The 23,323-nt window shown below is 38.9% G+C and overlaps 1 protein-coding gene across 1 annotated transcript in view; it reads right to left on the reverse strand.

The window, feature by feature from the left end:
* The window catches only part of TRHDE (thyrotropin releasing hormone degrading enzyme), a gene marked incomplete at its 5' end in the record, with an annotated part of 213,568 nt that overhangs the window by 22,300 nt on the left and 167,945 nt on the right, over window positions 1-23,323 (reverse strand). The window contains 3 exons of the mRNA XM_080635365.1: window positions 1,674-1,821; window positions 21,165-21,220; window positions 21,318-21,451. Coding sequence (XP_080491491.1) covers window positions 1,674-1,821; window positions 21,165-21,220; window positions 21,318-21,451 — 338 coding nt within the window. The remainder of the gene's footprint in view (window positions 1-1,673; window positions 1,822-21,164; window positions 21,221-21,317; window positions 21,452-23,323) is intronic.

The following is a 23,323-nucleotide window of genomic DNA, read 5'->3' on the forward strand; positions in this document are numbered from 1 at the left end:
TGCTTTAAGTTAAGGTTTTTGGTGTGCTTAAAGAACAAAAAAAAAAAGTCCAAGATTTATTTTAGTTACTTTTACTTTTTACACAGAAGACATATTTACATATTCTGAGAAGTTGTGACGAAAGAAAGTCATTGTATTCGGTAATCTTTTGCCGACTGAAAAAAGATATCTGAGATATGAAGACCCATGCAGGATAGTATATATTTTATTACTGTGGATGCCTGTGCATGTGTATATGATGCCAACACAAAAGTAAATTCATAGTGGAGCTTTCTCTAGCAGATATGTTATTCTGTGACTAAAAAGACTTTTTATATCCTCTGCTATCACCTTTGCTTGCAAAGCTCTCATCAGTACTGATAAAACACAACACAGCCATGAATTTTACTGGTTTTATTTATTAAAACTGTGTTTTCTTTAGACAGCCATGTTTAAAAGTGATACAGCAATGGCAGGCTCGTAAGAATTTTTCTGTGCAGCTAACAACAGACTAAACATGAAAATTATTTCAACATCATTTTATATTATGGCTCTGGTTTGCATGTAGGCCTACACTGTAGGTTCATAAAGAATTTCAATGTGTCTTTATTAATCTGTAGTATTTGTTCTACAAAATTTATTTTCCATGTCAAAAGGTAGCTCTATGTATGTGTGTGTATTTATATACTTGTATGTACTTCTATATGTATATACATACATGCAGCCACCTCTAGCTTCCTGTTGTCTGAGCATGTGTGTCTGGGGGCACAGAGACTCACAAGCAAAACCATGTTTAAGTAAAAAGCACCTTTAAGCATTTCAGGCTTTAGAGAGTTTCTCCATTTGAAGGCTTTACAAAATTACATAAAATTACAGTATGTTGGCCTTTGAAAATACATAGCCTACATAAAATCCATAATGAATTAAAAGCCTAAGAGTTCATAAGTGTCACTGGCTGCAATCAAGTCCTGTGAACTTCGTAAAACATGCTTCAGTGTAGTTTCAGGTAAAATGTTAAAATGTTTGTCATGTCTATCTTAATTATGTACTGCTAGCTGTTACTGGTCCCTTCGGACCCAATTATGAATGGGCTTTAGATTCAATGGAGATCTAATCCTTGTTAATTAAGGTAACTGCATTGAATTTACCACGGCTTTTTGGATGAAATAATGACTACAAATCTTCACTTCAGTTGCATGCATCCTGTTGAGTTGTGTTTGCATTTGGTTTCCTTGCTGAGCTTGCGCATCAACCTAAATATCGCTGTGGGGCTCCTCAAAAGAGAAAATCTGGAAACAGATTACTTTGGCTCTTTTAAGTGAAATACTTTTCTTGACATAATATTTTATAGGATAGATAATTACTTTTCCTTCTGCTAATCATATATGCCTCAAACAACAGTTATCACTATTCAAATGCAAATGAACCAAAGCTTGACAATTGCTATTTAAATAATAATTAAGAAGAAAGCTAATATCCCTAGGTCATTTACAGTATATGACTGGGAATAGCTTAACTCCTGGCAATGAAAGGAGGTGGAGTAAGAGAAAAAAAAGGATAGAAGGAAGGACAGAAGGAAGGAATGAAGGACAGAAGGAAGGAAGGATGGATGTAAGGACAGATGGAAGGAAGGAAGGAAAAATGGAAGGAAGGACGGACAGAAGGACAGATGGAACAAAGGTTGTATCTCTTACATTGAAAATGTTGTAGTTTTCTGCTCGGTCCAGCAATTTATCTAGAGGATAAAGAGCTCGGCTGGCAGCATGCCAAGGCAGAAAATCCTTCTCCTCTGAAAAGTATCTGATAATCTCCAAAGGGATATTCTGAGGCAAATAACCAGCTCTGTACAATAAAAGATATTAGTGTTAAATTGATTTTGCAGAAAATACCCAATGAGGCAAAAGTTACTTTTTTCTTTTTTTTTTTTTCAAAAGAAATGAAAAGGCAGAAAAACATTAAAATGACATAAAAGACAACCTTACAAAAAACAGCAATTCACAGTCACTCCCAATACATGTGAAAGCATACTTATGGATGAAGGAAGGCATGAACATACATGGAAGAAAACTAGATAAGCAATTCCTACTTTATATGGAATCCTGTGGCTATGAAAGACATGAACAATGAAGTAACTGACTTTGACAAAAAGCAAAAGGAAGATGCTTACTGATTTGTAGGATACAAAGCTGTCTGCATAATATCAACAACCCAAGCCATTTTGCTTCAGAGAACATTTCTACTGGCCATGGGCAGTTGGGAAGAACTACTGGCAAGGAAGCATCTTCAGTTTCAGTTATCCTCCCCTCTTTTTTCTCTCTTTTGGAGCTACCTTAAGCCACTTGGAAGTGACTTATGCAGTGACATCACTTTGACTAAGGATGTTCCAGCACTTTCCACATTAACTATGTTTTTTCAGGTGTTTATAAATCAATCAGAATTTTGTCCCATTTGTTTACAGACATAAAAGACCAAAGAGAAGGTTACTCCATTTTACAGAGCTTTCTTATTTCTGAAGCAGCAGATTAGGATGAGTTCTAGGTCTTAATATTTTGTAAAGATGTGTAACCATAATTACAGAGCTAGAAGCAAGCAGGACTGACTGCAGTTAAAAATCTTGAAGATAACGTTAGTAAAGAGGTAAACTAGCTTGAAGTTGCATATGTGTAATTAGTTCCTAATGGGATTTGTGATTATTGTTACTGATAATTTGATTGACATGAGAAAGCGTGGAGTACGGAACAAGAGGAATAGCTCTAGGTAACATGCTGCTTAAGGAATAAACAGAAATATGTTTATTATAGCTGCACTAATGGACGTTTAGGAATATGCTTCCAAAATTAAATCTCTCTATGCTAAGTGCAAAAAGGAAATCATCACTGCAAACCAAACATTATTTCTTTTTAAGCTTAACTTCCCCATAAAGACATAAGTGACTCAGAGAGATCTATATCTTATTCCTGAGCCCTTGGCTTTCCTAATCATTTTCAAAATCCTGATACTTAGCTGATGATACTCATCCTGTTCACAACAGGAGCTGTTACTCTCATCAGTCACTGCTTCTAACTTCCAAATTTATCACCCCATTCAATTATGCCTTCCTCTCCTCCTGTCCCCCACTTTTACTGCTGTTTCCTTAAGGGTCTATTCCTTCTCACAAAAACAGATTGTGGGAAAGTTCGAATCAGTCCCAAGAGCAGGGACAGGGATAAGGAGAGGTCCTTGTGAATGACATTATTATATAAATGGCAACAAATTCATCACTTCAAATCAGGGAAAGTGGTTACGGGTGCTACGATCAATGATAAACTCTGTCAGCACATGTTGTTAATACTTTTCAAGTACAGCTGCTAGGATGGACTTCTGAGAGAACTTGAGCAGAGACATATCTAAAATCCTCTTACGGTGGCAGTTAAGATAGGAGCACTTCCTCAGAGAAAACGGAAGTGTTTCAGCAATTTTGCCATGGCAGGATGTTCTTTATATTTTACACTATTTTATTGTATGGACGCCTACAGAAAACCATGATCTTCCCGTTCTTTCACCCTTGGCCACTAAGCCATGTTTATGAACTTCTTATTCCAAATACACTGCACTCCCAGAGTACTTGCCATTATATTGTTTCTGTAATTCTGTCCATTCTGTCAAGATACGTACATTCATTGGTCTACCTTTTTGTGTGAAATGTGGTATATATGTCATCAAATATTAAATTTATACCACAGCTTAAAAAGCTGTATTTTCATTAAAAAAAAAAAAAAAAAAAAAAAGGCAAGAGTTTGGTAAGATTGCTAAGTTTTGGCATTCATATTTTGGAAAATAGGATATAAGGAGAAGCTCTGACCCTAAACCATAAAAGAGATAAACCAGAAACTGTAAAATGGATTTAAAAGTCCTGGAATCTACATCACAGGTCTAGGACCTGTGTGACTTGTCCTAGGAGTCACTTTGACTATCATGACAATCAGGTTAGCAGAAGACAGAAAATAGCCAAAGCACCATGATTGTGGTGAGCTATGTTCTAATATCTTGCATCTTCACAAAGCACAGTGTTTGGTTTCTTAAGCTTTGTATTTTACTACAATCATATTCTTTAACTTTACATTAAAAGCTTGACCAGCACTAAGAGTAATTTCAAGACTTCTCTTTCCTAGGGGATACTGCATCCAGCAAGATGTACTGTCTCTTGAACAGTGGCAAACTCTTTCATCAGCCAAGGGGTGCTGGTACACTTCTAGGATTCTCCTTCATCAGGAGAACCTTTCAAAGATGGTTACACAGGATCTGGCCAGAAAATCAAAGGAGGAAGGAATGGTCAAAGACTCACAAGTGTCACAGGACTTGTGACAAACACACACCCCCAGATGGCTGACAACTGCTAAATGAAATCACTTGTGTCATTTATGGAGCAGGAAAGGACCAAGATGAGAAAAGAAGATAGAACACAGAATGAGTCTGTTCTGAGTATCTCTCTGAGCAATGGCGGAAAACCACAGACCCACAGAAATGTTCAACAGAACAGAAATGTTTAACAGTTACTAATACAAAAATAATAAAAGTCACAGTAGCAACCTTCCCATCAAAGGAAAAAATGTAAAATAATTTCCCTGTCTGGTAATATTTACTCAAAGGCACTACAGTGTATAACATTAGTTAAGTATATACTCTACACATACAGCTTGATTTATCATTCTCTCTTCCAACAATGTCACTGGAAGGTCAGTGGCAGAAATCCTTATTTTTCTTGTGTCTTTTTAGCCATCAATCATATTTCTATCCTTAAAGTCCAGCAAAATTACTATCAGATATTGCCTGCCAAAGTCCAAATACACAAGAGCCAGGGCTGAGACAAGGTTCTTTTCCAACTTAACCATCTCAGAGGAAAATTGAAATATTTTCTGTTACTCAGGCAATTACTGATTATGGGCTATACTGAAACCAGATAACAAACATAAACACTGCAGAAATACTGTGATGTCCAGTCTTATATCTGGTCTGAAAAAGGTTTCTCCAGCCATGTCTCCAGTACCCATCTGAGAATCTCAGCAAGCAGGTACCTACAAGTGAAAAAATTCTGCAAAGGAGTCTGGGATAGCCTTGGCAAGTATCTTAACAGATAAAATAGTCAAATCAAGTGGTGTCAGTTCATAAGCAGTGAACAGACGCATATTGATGTTCAGGCTAAGCTTCTCAAGTGCAGGTTAAGAAGTTTACAAAACTTCACCTATAGCATCTGGATTGAAAATGCTGGAAGCTAACTTAAGAACACATCCAGTCCCTCCCCTACCCAAAGCAGATTCATACCAATGCCATTCCTAGCAAAAATTTGCTCAGTTTTGTTTATATAGGCCTCTAGCAATGGATATCTAACGCACACTAGAATTTCAATACTCCTCTTAGAGGCATGATATTAAGAACTTTGTAACTCTGGTCTTTTGCCCTGTAAATATTCACAGAGGAGTACCAACAGATCAATTTAATGTCCTAAAAGAACTGCTGTTTATGTAGCTTCAAGTATAAACTACAAAAAGCAGGGACCTTGTATACTGTATTCTAAATTTGAGGGGTTTTATTTACATTACTGGTCACACAGAAATAAGAGCAGACTTAAAAGTCCTGGGTTCAGCAATAGCAGTCATTTTTCTCCTTCTTAGTAGCTGGTGCAGTGATGTGCTTTTGACTTTCAGCCTGGGAACAGCACTGATAAACACCAGTGTTTTTAGTTGCTGCTCAGTAATGTTTACTCTGACTAAGGACTTTGTGAGTCTCATGCTCTGCCAGGGAGGAGGGGAAGCCAGGAGGAAGCAGAGACAGGACACCTGACCCAAACTAGCCAAAGAGGTATTCCATACCACAGCACGTCATGCCCACTATATAAACTGGGGGCAGTTACCCAGAAGGGCTAGATCACTGCTCGGGTCGGGCTGGGTATCGGTCGGCAGGTGGTGAGCGGTTGTATTCTCATCCCTTGTTATTTCCCTTATCATTATTATTATTGGTGTAGCAGTAGTGGTTTGTGTTATATCTTAGTTACTGGACTGTTCTTATCTCAACCCGTGGGAGTTACATTCCTTTGGTTCTCTTCCCCATCCCTCCGGGAGTGGAGGGAAGAAGGGGAAGAGTGAGAGAGAGGTTGTGTGGCTGGGCTTAAACCATGACAGAGCCTTTACAAGCCATCTCAAAGCCAGCATTCACTATATTGAAACATGACGACAAAAGCAAAATTTAACCAAAAGATCACATTGGAAACGCTTCACTGTTTTATCACTTTTTATAAAATTGTCCTTACCCGCTGATTTATCAGCATGTCAATCATTCCGCAGCTACCGTTTCACATGAGAACTTTAGCATGTGTTAGAAACAAGGCACCACATGAGGTGTGTCTTATCTGTGTTCCAAATTTCAAAGTTGCCTGCTGAACTGAACTGGAGAACAGGAGAACAGGAACACAGACTAGCCAAAAGATCTTTTTAGCTATTAGAAAGATTACTTCTAGACAAACATCTTGCTGCAGAAGTTTTTTATGTCATAGAATCAGAATCATAGAATAGTTATGGTTGGAAAGGACCTAAAGATCATCTAATTCCATCCCTCCTAACATGGGCAGGGATACCTGTCGTGGTTTAAGCCCAGCCAGCAACCCAGAAACCATGCAGCCGCTTGCTCACTCCCCCCTTCTTCCTCCTGATGGTCCCTGAGGGATGGGGAGTAACAAAGGTATAACACAAACCACTGCTGCTACCACCAATAATAATAATGACAAGGGAAGAGAATACAACCGCCAACCACATGCTGACCAATACCCAGCCCAACCTGAGCAGTGATCTAGACCTTCCGGGTAGCTGCCCCCAGTTTATAAACTGGGCATGACATGTTGTGGTATGGAATACCTCCTCGGCTAGTTTGGGTCAGGTGTCCTGTCTCTGCTTCCTCCTGGCTTCCCTCCTCCCTGGCAGAGCATGAGACTCAGAAAGTCCTTGGTCAGACTAAACATTACTGAGCAACAACTAAAAACATTGGTGTTATCAGCGCTGTTCCCAGGCTGAAAGTCAAAAACACAGCACTGCACCTGCTACTAAGAAGGAGAAAAATGACTGCTACTGCTGAACCCAGGACAATACCTCACACTAGACCATGTCACCCAAGGCTCTGTCCCACCTGGCCTAGAACACCACCAGGGATGGAGCATTTACCACTTTGGGCAACCTGTGCCGGTGTCTCATCACCCTCACAGTAAAGAATTTCTTCCTTATATCCAATCTAAACTTCCCCTGTTTAAGTTTTAACCATTACCCCTTGTCCTGTCACTACAGTTCCTGATGAATAGTCCATCCCCAGCATCCTTGTAGGCCCCCTTCAGATACTGGAAGGCTGCTATGAGGTCTCCACGCAGCCTTCTCTTCTCCAGGCTGAACACCCACAACTTTGTCAGCCTGTCTTCATACGGGAGGTGCTCCACTCCCCTGATCATCCTCATGGCCCTCCTCTGGACTTGTTCCAACAGTTCCATGTCCTTTTTATGTTGAGGACACCAGAACTGCACACAATACTCCAAGTGAGGTCTCACGAGAGCAGAGTAGAGGGGCAGGATCACCTCCTTCGACCTGCTGGTCACGCTCCTTTTGATGCAGCCCAGGATACGGTTGGCTTTCTGGGCTGCGAGCGCACACTGAAGCCGGCTCATGTCCATTTTCTCATTGACCAACACCCCCAAGTCCTTTTCTGCAGGGCTGCTCTCAATCTCTTCTTTGCCCAACCTGTAGCTGTGCCTGGGATTGCTCCAACCCAGGTGTAGGACCTTGCAATTGGCCTTGTTGAACTTCTTAAGGCTGGCATCGGCCCACCTCACAAGTGTGTCAAGGTCCCTCTGGATGGCATCCCTTCCCTCCAGCATATCAACCAAAGCACACAGCTTGGTGTCATCAGCAAACTTGCTGAGGGCGTGCTCAATCCCACTGTCCATGTCCCTGACAAAGATGTTGAAGACAGTGAGTCCCAACACCAACCCTTGAGGAACACCACTCATTACTGGTTTCCAGTTGGACAATCAGCCTTTGACCACAACTCGGTACGTGTGGCCATCCAGACAATTCTTTGTCCACCGAGTGGTCCATCTATCAAATTGATGTCTCTCCAGTTTAGAGACAAGGATGTCATGCAGGACAGTGCTGAATGCTTTACACAAGTCCAGGTAGATTATGTCAACTGCTTTGCCCCTGTCCATCAGTTCTGCAGCCCCATCATAGAAGGCCTCCAAATTGGTCAGGCAGGATTTCCCCTTAGTGAAGCCATGCTGGCTGTCACCAACCACCTCCTTGTTTTTCATGTGCCTCAGCATGCCTTCCAGGAGAATCTGCTCCAAGATTTTGCCAGGCACAGAGGTGAGACTGACTGGTCCGTAGTTCCCTGGGTCTTTCATTTTCCCCTTCTTGAAAATGGGGGTTATATTTCCCTTTTTCCAGTCATCAGGAACTTCACCTGCCATGACTTTTCAAATATGATGGCCAGTGGCTTAGCCACTTCATTCGCCAGTTCCTTCAGGACCTGTGGATGGATTTCATCAGGTCTCATGCACTTGTGCACATTCAGATTCATAAGATGATCTCGAGCCTGATTCTCTCCTACAGTGGGCCTAAGGTCTTAATTCTTCCAGTTCCTTCATTTATCTTCCAAGACTTGGGTGGTGTGGTTAGAACACTTGCTGGTGAAGACTGAGGCAAAGAAGTCACTGAGAACCTCAGCTTTCTCCAAATTGAGGGTAGCCAGTTCTCTCATTTTCTTCCAGAGAGGGCCCACATTATCCCTAGTCTGTCTTTTGTTTACGACATACTTATAGAAGCCCTTCCTGTTATCCTTGACATTTCTGGCCAGACTCAATGCTAACTGAGCCTTAGCTTTCCTGACCTGATCGCTAGCTTCCCAGATAATGTCCCTATATTCCTCCCAGGCCACCTGCCCTCACTTCCACCTTCTATAAGCTTCCTTTTTCCTTCTGTCTAAAGAGTTTGCTGACAAACTCTGGTGAAAAGTGATATCCCATTTTTACAACAAGGGCAGAGGTGGAAAAAGGCCTTTCAAAAGTTAATAAATACATACATATATATATATATTAAGTGGCTTATGACATTATATAATATCATAGGCACCAACCCTCAGCAAGGTGCTATCCTGGTTACACTGAAGAAATTGCTAGGGTGGCCATGGCTACAGAGAAAAGAAGCAATGAAAAGAAAAAGAAAGTACTAAATGTGATAATGAAATACCCCTCACAAAGTATTCCGACTAAAAATCTCATGGCAATCAAAAATAATCTTTACATTACATGAGCTTTTAATGAATCAGATAAAAGCAGATTATATTATGAAACATCAACGTGCATTCAGCTGTATTCTGACCTTGATTTGTTCTTTACACTGAGCCGCTGAACTTACGGACAGATCCCGGCACATTCATTTTCCCCTTAGGGACAAAGTACCAAATGGTAGTGTAATTGCCAAGGGAAAATTATTACTCTGTTCTGAATTATTTCTATCATAAATCCAGCACCAGTCAAACAGACTCTGTCACAAAACCGACAGGGTTGCCGTACAGTGATGAGAGTCCCACATACAAGGGCACCATAAATCCCCTAGTCCCACCACCCAACAAAGTCATTAGAAGTCATGTGCTTAAATCAAAATTAGAAAATCCAAGCTGGCAGCAAACTGGTTTGCAATGTTGAAACAATGAAAATGAGGTGATTTACTTGCTGCTGGTTTAAAACTCACTCTCATAGTCTGTTTCTTATGAAATATGTAAAACCTGACTAGCTTTTTTGCTAGATAATTTTGAAGGGAGAAAATGCAGCTCTTCAGAACACAGATGTGTGACTCAGATCAACTTCAGATTTGTTTATGTGCATGTGCAATATATGAATAATTAGACTTTAATCCTTAACCCATAAAGGGACAGTTTAAAATAAGTTTGGATACTTATTCATTGATTCTTTACTGTGTGGGTGGTGAGGAACTGGAATGGGTTGCCCAAGGAAGTTGTGAATGCTCCATCCCTGGCAGTGTTCAAGGCCAGGTTGGAAGGAGCCTTGGGTGACATGGTTTAGTGTGAGGTGTCCCTGTCCATAGCAGAGGGTTGGAACTTGATAATCTTAAGGTCCTTTCCAACCCTAACTATTCTATGATTCATTCTTTTTCTTTAAAATCAAGTATGTGGATTAGATTAATTCACAGAGGAACTTGGTGCAATGAACATTCACATTTAATTATATTTGGATTTTCTAACCCTATTCATTTTTACTGGACCTACCAAGGACTGGTGACCCCACTGATATATTCACCTTCCACTCCTGCAGGACTGGGAACTCAAGATTAAAAATTTATGATGACTCACATTTATGTTCATTAAGGGAAGCTAGGAAAAGAAAGTTTTTCATAGAAAACTAACAAGTAACCCATAAAATAAGGCCCTGTGACCTCCAGCATCAAAGAATGATCTACATCATCTTCCACTCCCAGGGTCGGGCTGACTTAGGAGCAGGTAGGGACTCTGCTTTTCTAAAAGATCCAAACTGACTTGATGGAGGCATTATGATTTGTACCAGCTCTGGACTTCCACATAAGCAGGACGGGAATGCACGTGTGCTCTTTGATAAATTCAACAGCAAAATGTAGCTTATACACTCATTTTAAGTACTGAATTTGACCGGCATCCAATCTCTCTAACATCAAAGGATTCAGAGAGTGTAATGGTTTTAGGTGCAACCTGCCTATTACTATGTTTTCTTACATGCAAAATATTTGAGGACTCTTCAAGTGACATTCAACTGCACACAAGAGCATTTGAAGTATCCTACAAAGAACAGTTCAAATTTAATGTAATTATCAGAGCATCACATAGCTTAAATTATCTTGAACAGTTTTACAGTTGCCACATAAGCAGAGACTAATATTTGAATTAATCACCTTTGTTGAAAACATAAAAAACCCCAAACTTAAAACCTTCTGTGTTTGTAAAAATGCAACAAAATATCCTCAAAACTGAAGTTCAGTATCTCTCTTTTCCTCTTTTCTCTCATATAAAAAAAAAAATAAAATAAAAGGAATTCAAAAATAGTAATGCAAGATGAAAAGGAATGATCTTACTGTTGAAAATTAAGACTGCAGTAAGTTAGGTATGTCATGTTTTACATCATCATGAAACCCCGATTTTTGAGATGTCATTCATGCACTTAAATTAACTAAAGAAATTTGAAAGTATTTCCAGGGCTAAGAGATGTCAATTTCAGATGACTCAATTATTAAAAGTATTATTTATTTTATTTCTTTATTACTTTGTTGGAAAGGGCACAATGAAACAGCCCTTCTATTCATTAAGTCATCAAACAGGCAATGGTATCTATGAGAGCGTTTTTTGGCCCATTGAGTAAGTATTTATGCCAAAGGAAATGAGTTAGTTTACTATTATTATAGAATCATAGAACGTTTTGGGTTGGAAGGAACCTTAAAGAACATTTAGTTCCACTCCTCCTGCCACAAGCAGGGACACCTTCCACTAAACCAGGTTGCCCAAAGCCTCGTCCAGCCTGGCCTTTGAATACTTCCAGTGATGGGGCAGCCACAGCTTCTCTGGGCAACCTGTTCCTGTGACTCACCTCCCTCCCACTTAAGAACTTCTTCCTAATACCTAATCTAAATCTACCCTCTTCCAGTTTAAAGAGATTACCCCTTGTTCTATCACTACAAGCCCTTGTACTAAGTCCCTCTCCAGATCTCTTATAGGCCCCCTTTAGGTACTAGAAGGCTGCTCTAAGGTCTCCCTGGAGCTTCCTCTTCTCCAGGCTAAACAAGCCCAACTCTTAAGCCTGTCTTCATAGAAGAGTGCTCCAGCCCTCTGATCAACTTTGTGGCCCTCCTCTGGACTCACTCCAACAGCTCCACGCCCTTGTTATGTTGCAGGCCTTAGAGCTGGATGCTGTACTACGTGTGGTGTCTCACAAGAGCAGAGTAGAGAGGCAGAATCACCTCTTTAGACCTGCTGGTCATGCTCCTTTTGATGCAGTCCAGCATATGGACTTTTTTCTGGGCTGCAAGTGCCCATTGCTGAGTCACGTTGAGCTTCTCAACATCAGCACCAAAACACCCCAAAGTTTTGTTCCTCAGGGCTGCTCTCAATCTATTCTCCACCCAGCCTGTATTTGTGCTTGGGATTGCCCCGACTCAGGTGCAGGGCACAATACTTTTTCATCTTTCTCTTTTTTCCTGTTCTAATGTTTATAATTTGCATATCAGTCAGCCAAGTGATGTGTTTTAAAGCTAGAAACTTCATATGGAAAGCTGCTCTTGAAGATACAAAGACAAGCTGAATTTTGTTTACCAGAATAACTACAGAATTGGATATTATTTCTGTAAAAGCAATTCCCTATAAACATATTTATAATAAAAGATTCTCTGAAATTCTCATACATTTTCACCTATTTTCTTATCTACATTTTACAGGAAGTGTATAACAAAAACAGCATTCCAAGTTTCTCTAGTCCCTGTGCAGACCCTCAACCTAACAGAGTCCTTCCTGTCATTTATTGCTTGACTTCTGCGTAAGTGAAAACACACTTCTAGGTAAATAGGGAGGATCTAAACTAACACAACATTATCAAGGGAAACTGCTTTATAAAGTCACCAACTGAAGACAAAAAACCTCCAAAGTATAATCTGTACTTTGAATTCAAAAGTTCACCCTGGCAGTATGTTCTGGCAAGCATGTGGAGTATACACCCACAAGGACTGGACCTTCTCTAGACAACAATCTTGGCCAACAGCAATCAGATGAGCCCAAAAAGTAAGATCATTTCTGAGAAGCAATTGTGTAGCCAGGTGAAAACAGTAGGCAAAGCAGTCAGTAGCTTGAAGTGGCAAACGTTTTTGTTAATGCTGATGAGGCATCAGCATTGTCCTTTCTAGCTAGCAAAGTTAGTTCTTGCTTTTTATCCGTATATACTTTGTTGATGTTGGGAAAAGAAAGGGTGTCTAGAGCAGTACCTCCAGCCTCTCAGGGTGGCTTGTTGTCCTACCTTGACCAAGGAAGCCACAGAGTCTTTTGCTTCCCGTACTAGTCCTGTCAGACCCTCAGAAATAAAAATAATGTGCTTCTGGGATAAGGTGGAAAAAAAAAAGTGTTTATTGTGAGAGGGCAGGTGAGAGAGGTGGAGAAAAGGGCTGACAAGGCAGCTGTGGGGAAGAAAAAGGGGCATGATGACGCAAGGAAGGTACAGGGAACAGGTGTATGTTAGGTAGGAGAAGATAGGGCCCCCATAGAATGGCATAAGTTGTGATGCTGGACAAAGACTTCTCCCTGCCCCACCAACCACAGATTTTTGAAGCCGTATTTGCACCTCTCATCCTCCCTTGCAATACTCAAGGTTGCTAAGATGCCTTCAGCAAGCTCCACTCATGCCACTCTCTTCTTCTTGTTTAAGCTCAAACTCCAAGCGTTCTCTTGAAGTGCAATGTGGGCCTGGTTTAAATAATGTTCCCACAACAAATTTCACAGACTGTTCCCCTCCCCTATCATTACACAGCAGTCCCTGGCATCTGCACTGCAACATGGATACATCCATACCAAGCTGACTTCAGAGACCAGCTTGAACCATAGCAGACCAAGACCACGGAGTGACAAGACAATGGGCTAACTACCGTTAGGTAGAAATAATTCTTTCACTCCCTTGAAACCAGAGTCATGTTTTCCTGGCAGTTTATTCTGGTTCATCTAAGAATAGAGTTAGTGTAGTTTACAGGAAAAAAAAAAAAACAAAAAACAAAAAACAAAAACACAAGTACTGCTATAATAATTTAGAAGTACCAGAAATAATTGAAGCATAGGCAAATTTTGTGGGGATGTACATTAACAATATCACCCACTTCTACAAGATAGATGTATACTAGACCAAGACCTATGCCTCCACTAAACACTCTGCAGAGAACTCAGGTCTATCGTTTCTCGTTTGTACGTGCTGAAGAGTTTTCTCCTACTTCTTCCCTGGCACTGAGCAGGATGTCAGTCCAGGATGCTCTGGCAGCACCACCACTTCCCTGGAATGCTGTACAATTTACTTTATTGCTTTTTGCTACACAGCAGAATTAGATGCACATATGATACTACGAAAGCAGAATTGACTTTTGAGTGCTTACTCTTAAGAATCACTTTGATTCTTCCTGTACAAACCTATGCAAACGTTAGCTGAAATGTGTATCTCCACGTAAGGCAGGTATCAAGGCTTTGAGACATCACAGAACATATGGACTGTCACGCAGCATATGGAATGAATGATGGCTGCATTAAAATATTTGTAGCTTTCTATTTTCTCTTAAAAAAGTGCAGCTGCTCTGGCTCATTGAGCAAGTATTTATGCCAAAGGAAATGAAACAACTTTTGTGGAAGCCATATCTAAACCAATTGCTGGTGAATCATCACCAAAATTTGCTTGACAGTGAAAGAGCTACTATGGCATCTGCTGAAATAATTTAGATGAGGCCTCATTTATTAAAATAGTAAGTCTATACCACTATTAATCAAGGATGATACAAACTATCGATCTAATACTCCCTTAGGTGGTACTCAGAAGCACTAATTAAGGGAGCTGCTTAACATATCTGTTGTTTGCCTCTGTGTTGAACTATCAGCAAATGTGATCAGAACTAATAATGAAGGCTGGAGTTAAAATGCAGTTTATTCATTTAAATGGACCCTACATGATTGTTTATGAATACCCAAGCAAAACAAGGTCAACAACCCTGGATGTGGCTGTTGAAATTTTGAAGCATTTTGAAGTACATTAATTGGGCTGGATGAGAACTTCTACCTTTGTCACCTATTTACTATCCAGCCCCAGAATTTTAAATGGGTCTTCATTGACTTTTTCTGACATTACACTGAACAGGACTTTAAGTAACACAAACATGTGTAACATAGAACCAATTAGCCCAGATATGCTGAAAGTTTTCAAATGTTACAGGAAATGAAATTTTAATCTCTGGAGAAGGAAAACAACAATGAAGATCACTTCAACTTCATTGTTAAGTTTCCACCAGCAACTTCAAAGAAAACAGTCTTCCAATTTAGCAATAATAACTCTGGATTTTATGTGGAAGCTTATAAAATAGAGGCTTAGTTACAAGATAACTCTAAGTTTCCAGAAATAAGATCAGCTAATCATTTTGGGGGGTGGCACTGCCTCAGGTAGCTGAATGGATAAGATGATGGCAATACTCCACACCCAGGAATTAACTTAAGGAACAAGGAAAGGGTTGGCTTTGATTTCTTGGGTTCTTTTGTTTTGTTATTGTTGTTTTCTTGGGGGTTTTTTTAAGAAAAAAAAATAAAACAAGAGTCCTAAAGATATGATGTTCCAGATCCGAAAGTCTATACTTGGTTAACTGAGACTTACATTTAAAGTGAATTTCTCTTTTGAAGTTGGTGAGAAGGTGATCTGGAGTAAGCATCAGCTTAGTTCAGTATTTTACTTCTGGAATCAACCTTGGAGTCAAATGCACCAGCTGTTAAAGATGCTGTCAAGGGAGAGGATCTGGATGTATATATTGAAATGTAGGTTGGCACTGCCTTTTCCTTTACCTTCAGATTTTGGTTTTCTAGAGTCAGCAGAACTCACAGCTTGAAAAGAAGCAAGCCAAGAAGAACTGATTAACAGCAGCAAAACAGTCATCATAACTCATCATACATCTGCACCAGGCTCCTGATATTGGCCTAGTGAATGAAATTCCGAGAGAGAGGAACTCTCAAGAAGGCCATCTACAGCAGAGAAGTAACTTAGTTCACAGATAATTCTGAGGGTATATTTTTTTGTCATTGCTCATTTCTGACATAGCTCCCTATATTTGTGAAGTCTAAACGGGCAGGCTTTTCTGGCCTAAAAAAAACTTCATCTAAAGATTCTATAGCTCACTCTCCCCCTAAACTGTGAAAGGAAATGGATAGCTCTCCAACATGGCCAGTCATCCCTGAAGAAGAAGAACAATTATTTAACAACACTGCTTCACGCTTTCTCATGAATCCAGTTAAGAAAAAGCTTCTGATAAACATCAAAGAAATGCTGCTAAGAAATATACAGAAACTACTGTTCAGTTTTATCTTTGGCCTTTGTTAATGTGTAACCTGTGTAGTCTTGTACCATGTAGTCAGTGTAGTCTTGACATGCACTGTGCTGTCACTAGGCCTCTATATTCCCTTTCCCACCTGAAAGGGAACCATCAGCAATATCTGAATATCCAGGAGCTCCACTACTATCTCTTCAACCACAGCACAGAAGACAAGGTATTAACGTATAGCAATACAGTTTGTCAGCATAAAAAAACCCCCGGTTTCCGGAGCTATTGGCATGCAAACCAAGAACCTGCCACCTTAACATGGTGAGCTGACTACGGTGCAGGCAGGATCAAAGAGGAATGAAACACACATTGGGTTTCCAGAGACAAAACTGACGGATTCTTCCAGAACTGGAAAGAACAGTAACTATTTTAGATGACAGTAAAATAGGCATCTATAGTCACATCTGATTCAACAATGGTTAATGCTGAACACAAACCAGACCTATTGATTTTACATAATATTGGATTGAGTTAACCAGTTTAATGAGGGGAAATGAATATTAAGATTTAGAGCCCAGCAACGAAGAACTAGGGGTGATAGAACAATGCTTATATGAGGAGAGTAATTTATCTTACACTATGTGGTTAAATGTCTTTGAGAGGTTAGGTGCATGCTTCTCTCCATTAATTCTCAGTGCACTGCAAGGTGACAAACTCAGATTTATGAGTCTACCTTTGGGATACCTAAAGTAAATATCCCACCTAACCTACTCACTAACTGAGCCCTTATAGTAAGGAAAGAGAAAGACAGGATAAGCTGACAACATTACTCACACTCTCAAGAAACAGCAGGATCTTTGTTACTTCCTGTGGCACTAGTTATTGGAGCTACCTGAACTGTCCTCTGCTCTAGGCTCAGAACAGAACCACAGTTTTATTTGTCTTCTCTTGCTTTCTCAGTCAACAAATATCATTTACTATAGTCAATGTATTTTCAAATTATACTGAAGTTTCACACAAAAAACCCCAAAAGATAAAGGATCTTCAAGAAGAAGGAGAGAGTGCCAAGGTGCTCAAGAATTTGGGGCATGTATTTCCATAAGCTATGCTACTGCCAAAGATACAGCTCTCCAGATCCTCAGGGTGTGTGCGTGTACTACAGCTGAGAACAGAATTATGCTTAAAAATCTGAAAAACAAACAAGCTTGCAAGAATTCAAACACAGTGGGCAAGCTTTAGCTTTCTTTTATCGTTATTATTCAATTCAACTCTGCTTGATTAGTTTTATGGAACCAAAATACACCAAGAAGGAAGAAGAAGGAATATATTTCCATATAAAATGGGCAAAACTTTATGAAATTAAAGTTCTGGAGCTCAAAATGTTCCTTGGAGGAATCAATTCACATATATTGTTTATTTTTGAGAGATCATTATGCTGGACAGTAAAAGGATAATAAACATTTTGGAGGAATGAAATCAAACACACCTCAAAAAAAAAAAAAAAGCTCTCCAAAATAATTTATCTGAGCAATGTTTTCATCTTTCTTCAAATCTAAATATAACTAAATTTTATTAAATATAACACCTGTATTTGTTCCACAAACAAAATCAGTTAGCAGTAAAACTACATAGAAACATTATATTAGGACATGCATATTGGGACAGTGGAAAAAGTGAGTGCCACTTCTTACGTGGAATGGGCATTATCTGTATCAAGTATGTTGCTCAACAACTAGGGAGTACTTCAGATTTTCTAAGGATGAGGTACATTGAAGAAATACAGTCTCTTCAGTACAACAAAAAGAACTTTATATGTTACAAATTCTTTTGAAAAGGACCAGCATGAATTTAAATAGTTATGTTTTCATTTTTACATTATTTTATCACTGAAAAGAATAGCTAGGGATTAAAATAAAAGTACATATTCCACAGTTCTCCCTCTCAAAATGTGTATGTTTATAGTTGTAGACAAGAAGATAACACATCAGTGCAACTGGGGACCACAACTGAGGACTGAATTACCCTCAAAACCAGCCAGTTTTCTCAGAAGTCAGGTCTAAACTACCAATTACTACCTCTATGCCTGGTCAATAAGGTTACTCACCTTTTCTCATGTCACTGTCAGAGACAAGCATATGTATTTAATCTCCCCATCATGTGTCATTATATGGGCAGGGAAAAACATCCAAACCACGGTACTGCTCCAAAAGAAAGTGAAATGACTTTCTACACTGCACCTTGCAGTGAAGGGGGGGAAGCTAAGTTGCTTCTAGGCTGATAGTGGCATTTTTAACACCAACTTTTTGATGAAATTGAAAGGATCCATGCAATTTTTTTAGCCCTCAGAGCTTGTATTAGGAACACTGATGTGTCCGGTCAGAGCACCTGACAAAGCAGGGGCACCTGAACCACCCTGCAGCATCAACATGCAATTTTCCATCAATTGTCCCAGCACGAGCTTTTCCATCTGCTTTTACACTCCTAGAAGTTCAGGTGCTCTGACCCCAACACAGTCCTAACAGTCTCTTAATGTCTCTCTAGTCCCACTCATGATAGAGGAACAGAGCATGGATTAGGACTATTCCTGATCTTAGTTTGTCTGGGAGAGGGGAAATAAAAAACCAAACTCTTCTCAAATAGGTACCATATAGTAAGCTAGCCAATTAGACTAACCAGCATCACTATAATTGTTTGGGGCTTTTTTTAATAGGAAAAATTATAGATAAATAAAGTAAAAGAAAATCAACAAAAGCATACCCTACCAGGCAAGTTTAGCCAGTTCTACAAATCTTATTGCTGCTCTTGAAATACAGGGCATGAAACTACTGTTCGTAAAATTGCAGATCTTTCCTCCATCCAGACTGGTTTGTAAGGCACGTAGTCAAGGTAATACTACTGACCGCAGTCTGTGCAGACATTTTAAAGAAGTGGGAATCTAGCTACTTATCTCTGTTGGGAGAATATTTACTCACAAAGAACATCTATGCACATGTGCATACACTGTTACTACATAGCTCAACTACTTTTTTCCATGGTGCATGAGTAGCAAATGCAGCTGCAATCTGCTGCAGCTCATCATTAACAAAAGAAAGTCAAGTTTTTTACAACCTGAAATCTTGTGAAATACTTCATAGCACTCTGGTGTAGTTATCTCTGAAAAAGCAGCAGGATCCAGTGTCACCATAAAGGTGCTTTGGAAAGCAAGTGGGGAATGCTTTGGATCAGGTCGGATGGGGCTTTAGGTAACCTCGTCTAGTGAAAGGAGTCCCTGCCCATGGCAGGGGGGTTGGAACTGCATGAGCTTTAAGGTCCCTTCCAACCCAAACCATTCTATACTTCTATGATTCTAATGCATTGATGATCTAATCTGTGGGTGGTTTTTAGGCAGACAGACTTGACCAGAAGATTCAGATTGGGCCTTTAATCAAGACCTTGCCTTTGTGCTTCACAAACAAGACATCCTAGAACACTGGCTCAGTACTGACTCAGAATAAAAACACTCACACCTAAAGATTCAACTTAAGAAACAGCTTTTTTTAGTGTCTAGATTTTCAGAGAAGTCTAGGCTCATCGGTCTCTGTTCAGTGCATGGGAAGTGCCACACTGATTCTGAGTAACTGCACATTTCTTCTCTGAGGTGCCAAAACCAAATTTGGAACAGACTATTACATTACTGAACAATTAGTAGTTCTTCTAATAGTCTAGATATTTTGAAATACTCTGCAATGTGCTAGTATCCAAAGAGTACACAAATCATGGTCCACTGACGTCTTAAGTGATGACCTATTTCTAGTCCTTTACTGCTGTCAATGGGAAAATGCCACATGGCAAGAATGCAGGGCAATGCAAAAAGCAAATGGATACTCCTTCTCTCCCCATGATACCTCCTTCCCTACTGCATCTCTGGACTGTTAAGTAAGGGCTAATGAATAGTTTATGCCATATATTCAACCTAGCACTGGCAGCAGGAACAAAGTGGTAGGGCACACAACTGTGTTTTACTGCAGTGATGCTAGAACATCACTGAGCCATAATTTCTGTGTGACACTGTACCTGAATCTCAAACATCTCTGGTGACCATTTGTAGTGAAATGTACCTCAATACTGCTGATTCTTGAAAGCCCCTGCTCAAATATGGCTATAAATACACTAGGAAACAGAAAAGGCAGTAATATAAGGAATTCTCTTCATGCTGCCCTTGACATCACAGTGTTTTACTGATGCAACATTCCCAGATACCAAGAATCAAAAAATTTTAAATATTCCACTACTTTCTTCTCATTTTACATTTTCACTGCTAACATATCAGATGTCCTGATTTCAGAATGGGGAAAATTTCATTGCCTCAATTAATAAAGAAGGCATTACCTAACCAGCGCTGTGTTATCATTAACTCTGATCATAGTAAAACACAAATGTTGTATAAATCCCAGAAACACTCAATAGAACTCTAATTTCCCATTCTGCATGAAAAGTCTCATGCAGAAAAAGAGAGAAAAAAAAAAGACCCTGGAAAAATGATATAACAGTACAAATCCGAGTGAAAAAAATTACTGAAGCTTAAAGATGCCTTCCATCACAAATTAAATACAGCAGCAGGGTCACATAGAGAAAAAACAGGAGAGGCAGGGCAGTAGGGAGAAACAACAGAAAAAAACCTCACTCATTAGAGAAAGAGGAAAGAGATTATTTATCTCAAAAGTGTTAAATTGAACTTGCTGTAAAATTGATCATACCTCTCCAGACTTGGAAATACCCTACAGCAATTATTGATCAAGAGCAGTGAATGTGCTACAGAGCATGTTTATGCGCCATACAAAAAAAAAAAAAAAAAAAAAAAAAAAAACCAAAAACAAAACAAAAAAACAAACAAAAAAAAAACAAACCAAAAAAAAAAAAACAAAAAAAAAAAAAACAAAAAAAAAAAAAAAACAAAAAAAAAAAAAAAAAAAAACAAAAAATCAAGAGGGGAAAAAGAACTAAAGTGTGTTTAAAACATATTTAACTTCAAAGCACACTCAACTGTTGAGCTAATGATTGCATGAGTTATTGCAGCAATGTGTATGAGGACAGATTATCTTCAGAAAAACATACCTGGCTAGATTGAATGCATCATCGATCAAGCCTGCTCGATTACTGACAGAGATAACCTGTGAGGGACAAGCACAAAAACTGAACCATTTAGGATGATGAAACAGTGAAAGTTCACCTATCAAAGTGGATTTTGGGATGAGAAGGGGAGCTTACCTCATGGTTCCTTGTTAGCTGATTAATTAGCAGTCTCCAATTCCTAATATCATAATTAACTCTAAAGTAGCCAGTCTGGTTGATGTTCCCCAGCAACCAACTTGCCTCTTCCAAAGCAGGAATTCTGTGGTGTTCTGGAAACAAAGAACAAGATGGGAAGGAAAGTTGGTTTTAAATTTCTGTGTTAAATTCTCTCTTTCTGTAAATATCCGTGAAGGCAGCAAAATTAAAGACTAACAAAAGCATTATGTTGGATTACTAATTTCATTTATCTGTTCTGATGTAGAGAGACACCAGCTGATATTCCTATGGGGGCCTTTCAACCACACAAAACTCTCAGGGTGTTTTTAGACTGGCAAAGAGTATTTATATGAGAGGTGTCTATTTTAAGTCTGGTACCCTGTTTCTGACCATGCTAAAATAGCTTTCTACAACCATAACTCCAATAATTCAATGGATGTGCTATACAGAGAAAAACTAAACCTGTGATTAAAAAATAAATAAATTCTTAAGTGTTTCTTCATGTACTTTATACTGGATTTCAAATTAAAGTATTTCCAGCTGTACAGCTTCTAGCTACTAACCAGTGAGATTCTCCCCTTTAGAGCTAGACCAATTAACCTTATATCAACTATCCTGTTGTTCCTCTTTTGTCTCATTTTTAAGTACTCACTTTAGGGCTGAAAGTCTAAATTTATTTTAGTATTTGTACAGCTAGGCAGTCCACAACTATTTGAAAGTCTGGGGATTTCAATAACAAAAATGCTCTGAACTCACAACACACAATTTTTTCACTATGGAAAGCATCATCATGGAATGATGCCTCAGGCTTCATTGTCTCTGGAAGGAGCCTTCAATCTAGTAAATTATTCTGACAAAATCGATCATGAACCAGAGCTCACTAAAAATTCAGCAGCAATTTTCTACTATAACTAGTTTGTACACTGTTGACAAAAGAAACAGTATTATCCATTTTTAAAAATAAAAAAAAAAAAAAAGAAAAAATTTCTTTTAAAAGTAATTCCATCAGGAATTGTTTGGTGTGCATGAATTCCATGAAAGTAACTAATAGGAAAAAAGTTAACAATACAGCCTTCACAATTCATACATAGTATCTAGTATCTAGACTTACTAAAGAAAATTATTTCAGCCTTTCTTATAAAAAAGTAATTTCTGAGGAAATAATAGATGAGTAGGACTGCAGATAAAAGTTGTTATGACTAAATACCTCTAGCAAAACCACAAACAACTGTATTTTAAGGTGCAAAAAATAAGAACAGCAAGAAATCAATCCTAAAAACACTTAATTATATGTTTAACTTTAAATTAATGGATTTACATTATGCACATGAATTCAAATAAAAAGCTGAAGAATTAAAAAAGAAAATAATCTCCTCACTTACGTAGTTCTGACATCATTAAAATCTCTTCAAAATACACTTCTTAGAAATATTAACCCCAGAATAACTCAATTGTTGACTATTCAGTTGTTATTGCTATTTTAGCATTTGTCTAACTGACTCACACCAGTTCAATTTAATTGTTCTATATAATGACTGAGAAAAAGAAATACAGACCCCCGGTTTTAGTTAAAATATTGACTACATCCATATAGTTATCTATGATAAAGAGCCAAGAAAACACATTCTTTAGGAGCCAATGCATCCTGTAGAAATGAGACTGAGAAAACCAGAATTAAGTCCTGTAACTCTGTGAGCTTCCCAGGCATTCATACTGTCAAAGCACTTAAGATACTTTTGCCACACAATCAATTTGGAATAAGGTTTTAACACCGGGTGTCCTTCCTGCCACAGAGGTCTGTTAAACACTGGGCTATATAACTCAGTTTTAAGCACACTCTCTTAGACTGCTATACTGAAATTGCTCCTCTGCTAAATACTTTTTTTCACTGGATCTGAAGTCAGAATCACACAGTTTCTCCAGCCTACTTATAATGGACTTGAAAACTGGCTTCTGTGTAAATCACTGAACCTTATAAAAGAAAA

Source organism: Psittacula echo (genome assembly GCF_963264785.1).
Source record: "Psittacula echo genome assembly, chromosome: 1".
NCBI lineage: Eukaryota > Metazoa > Chordata > Aves > Psittaciformes > Psittacidae > Psittacula > Psittacula echo.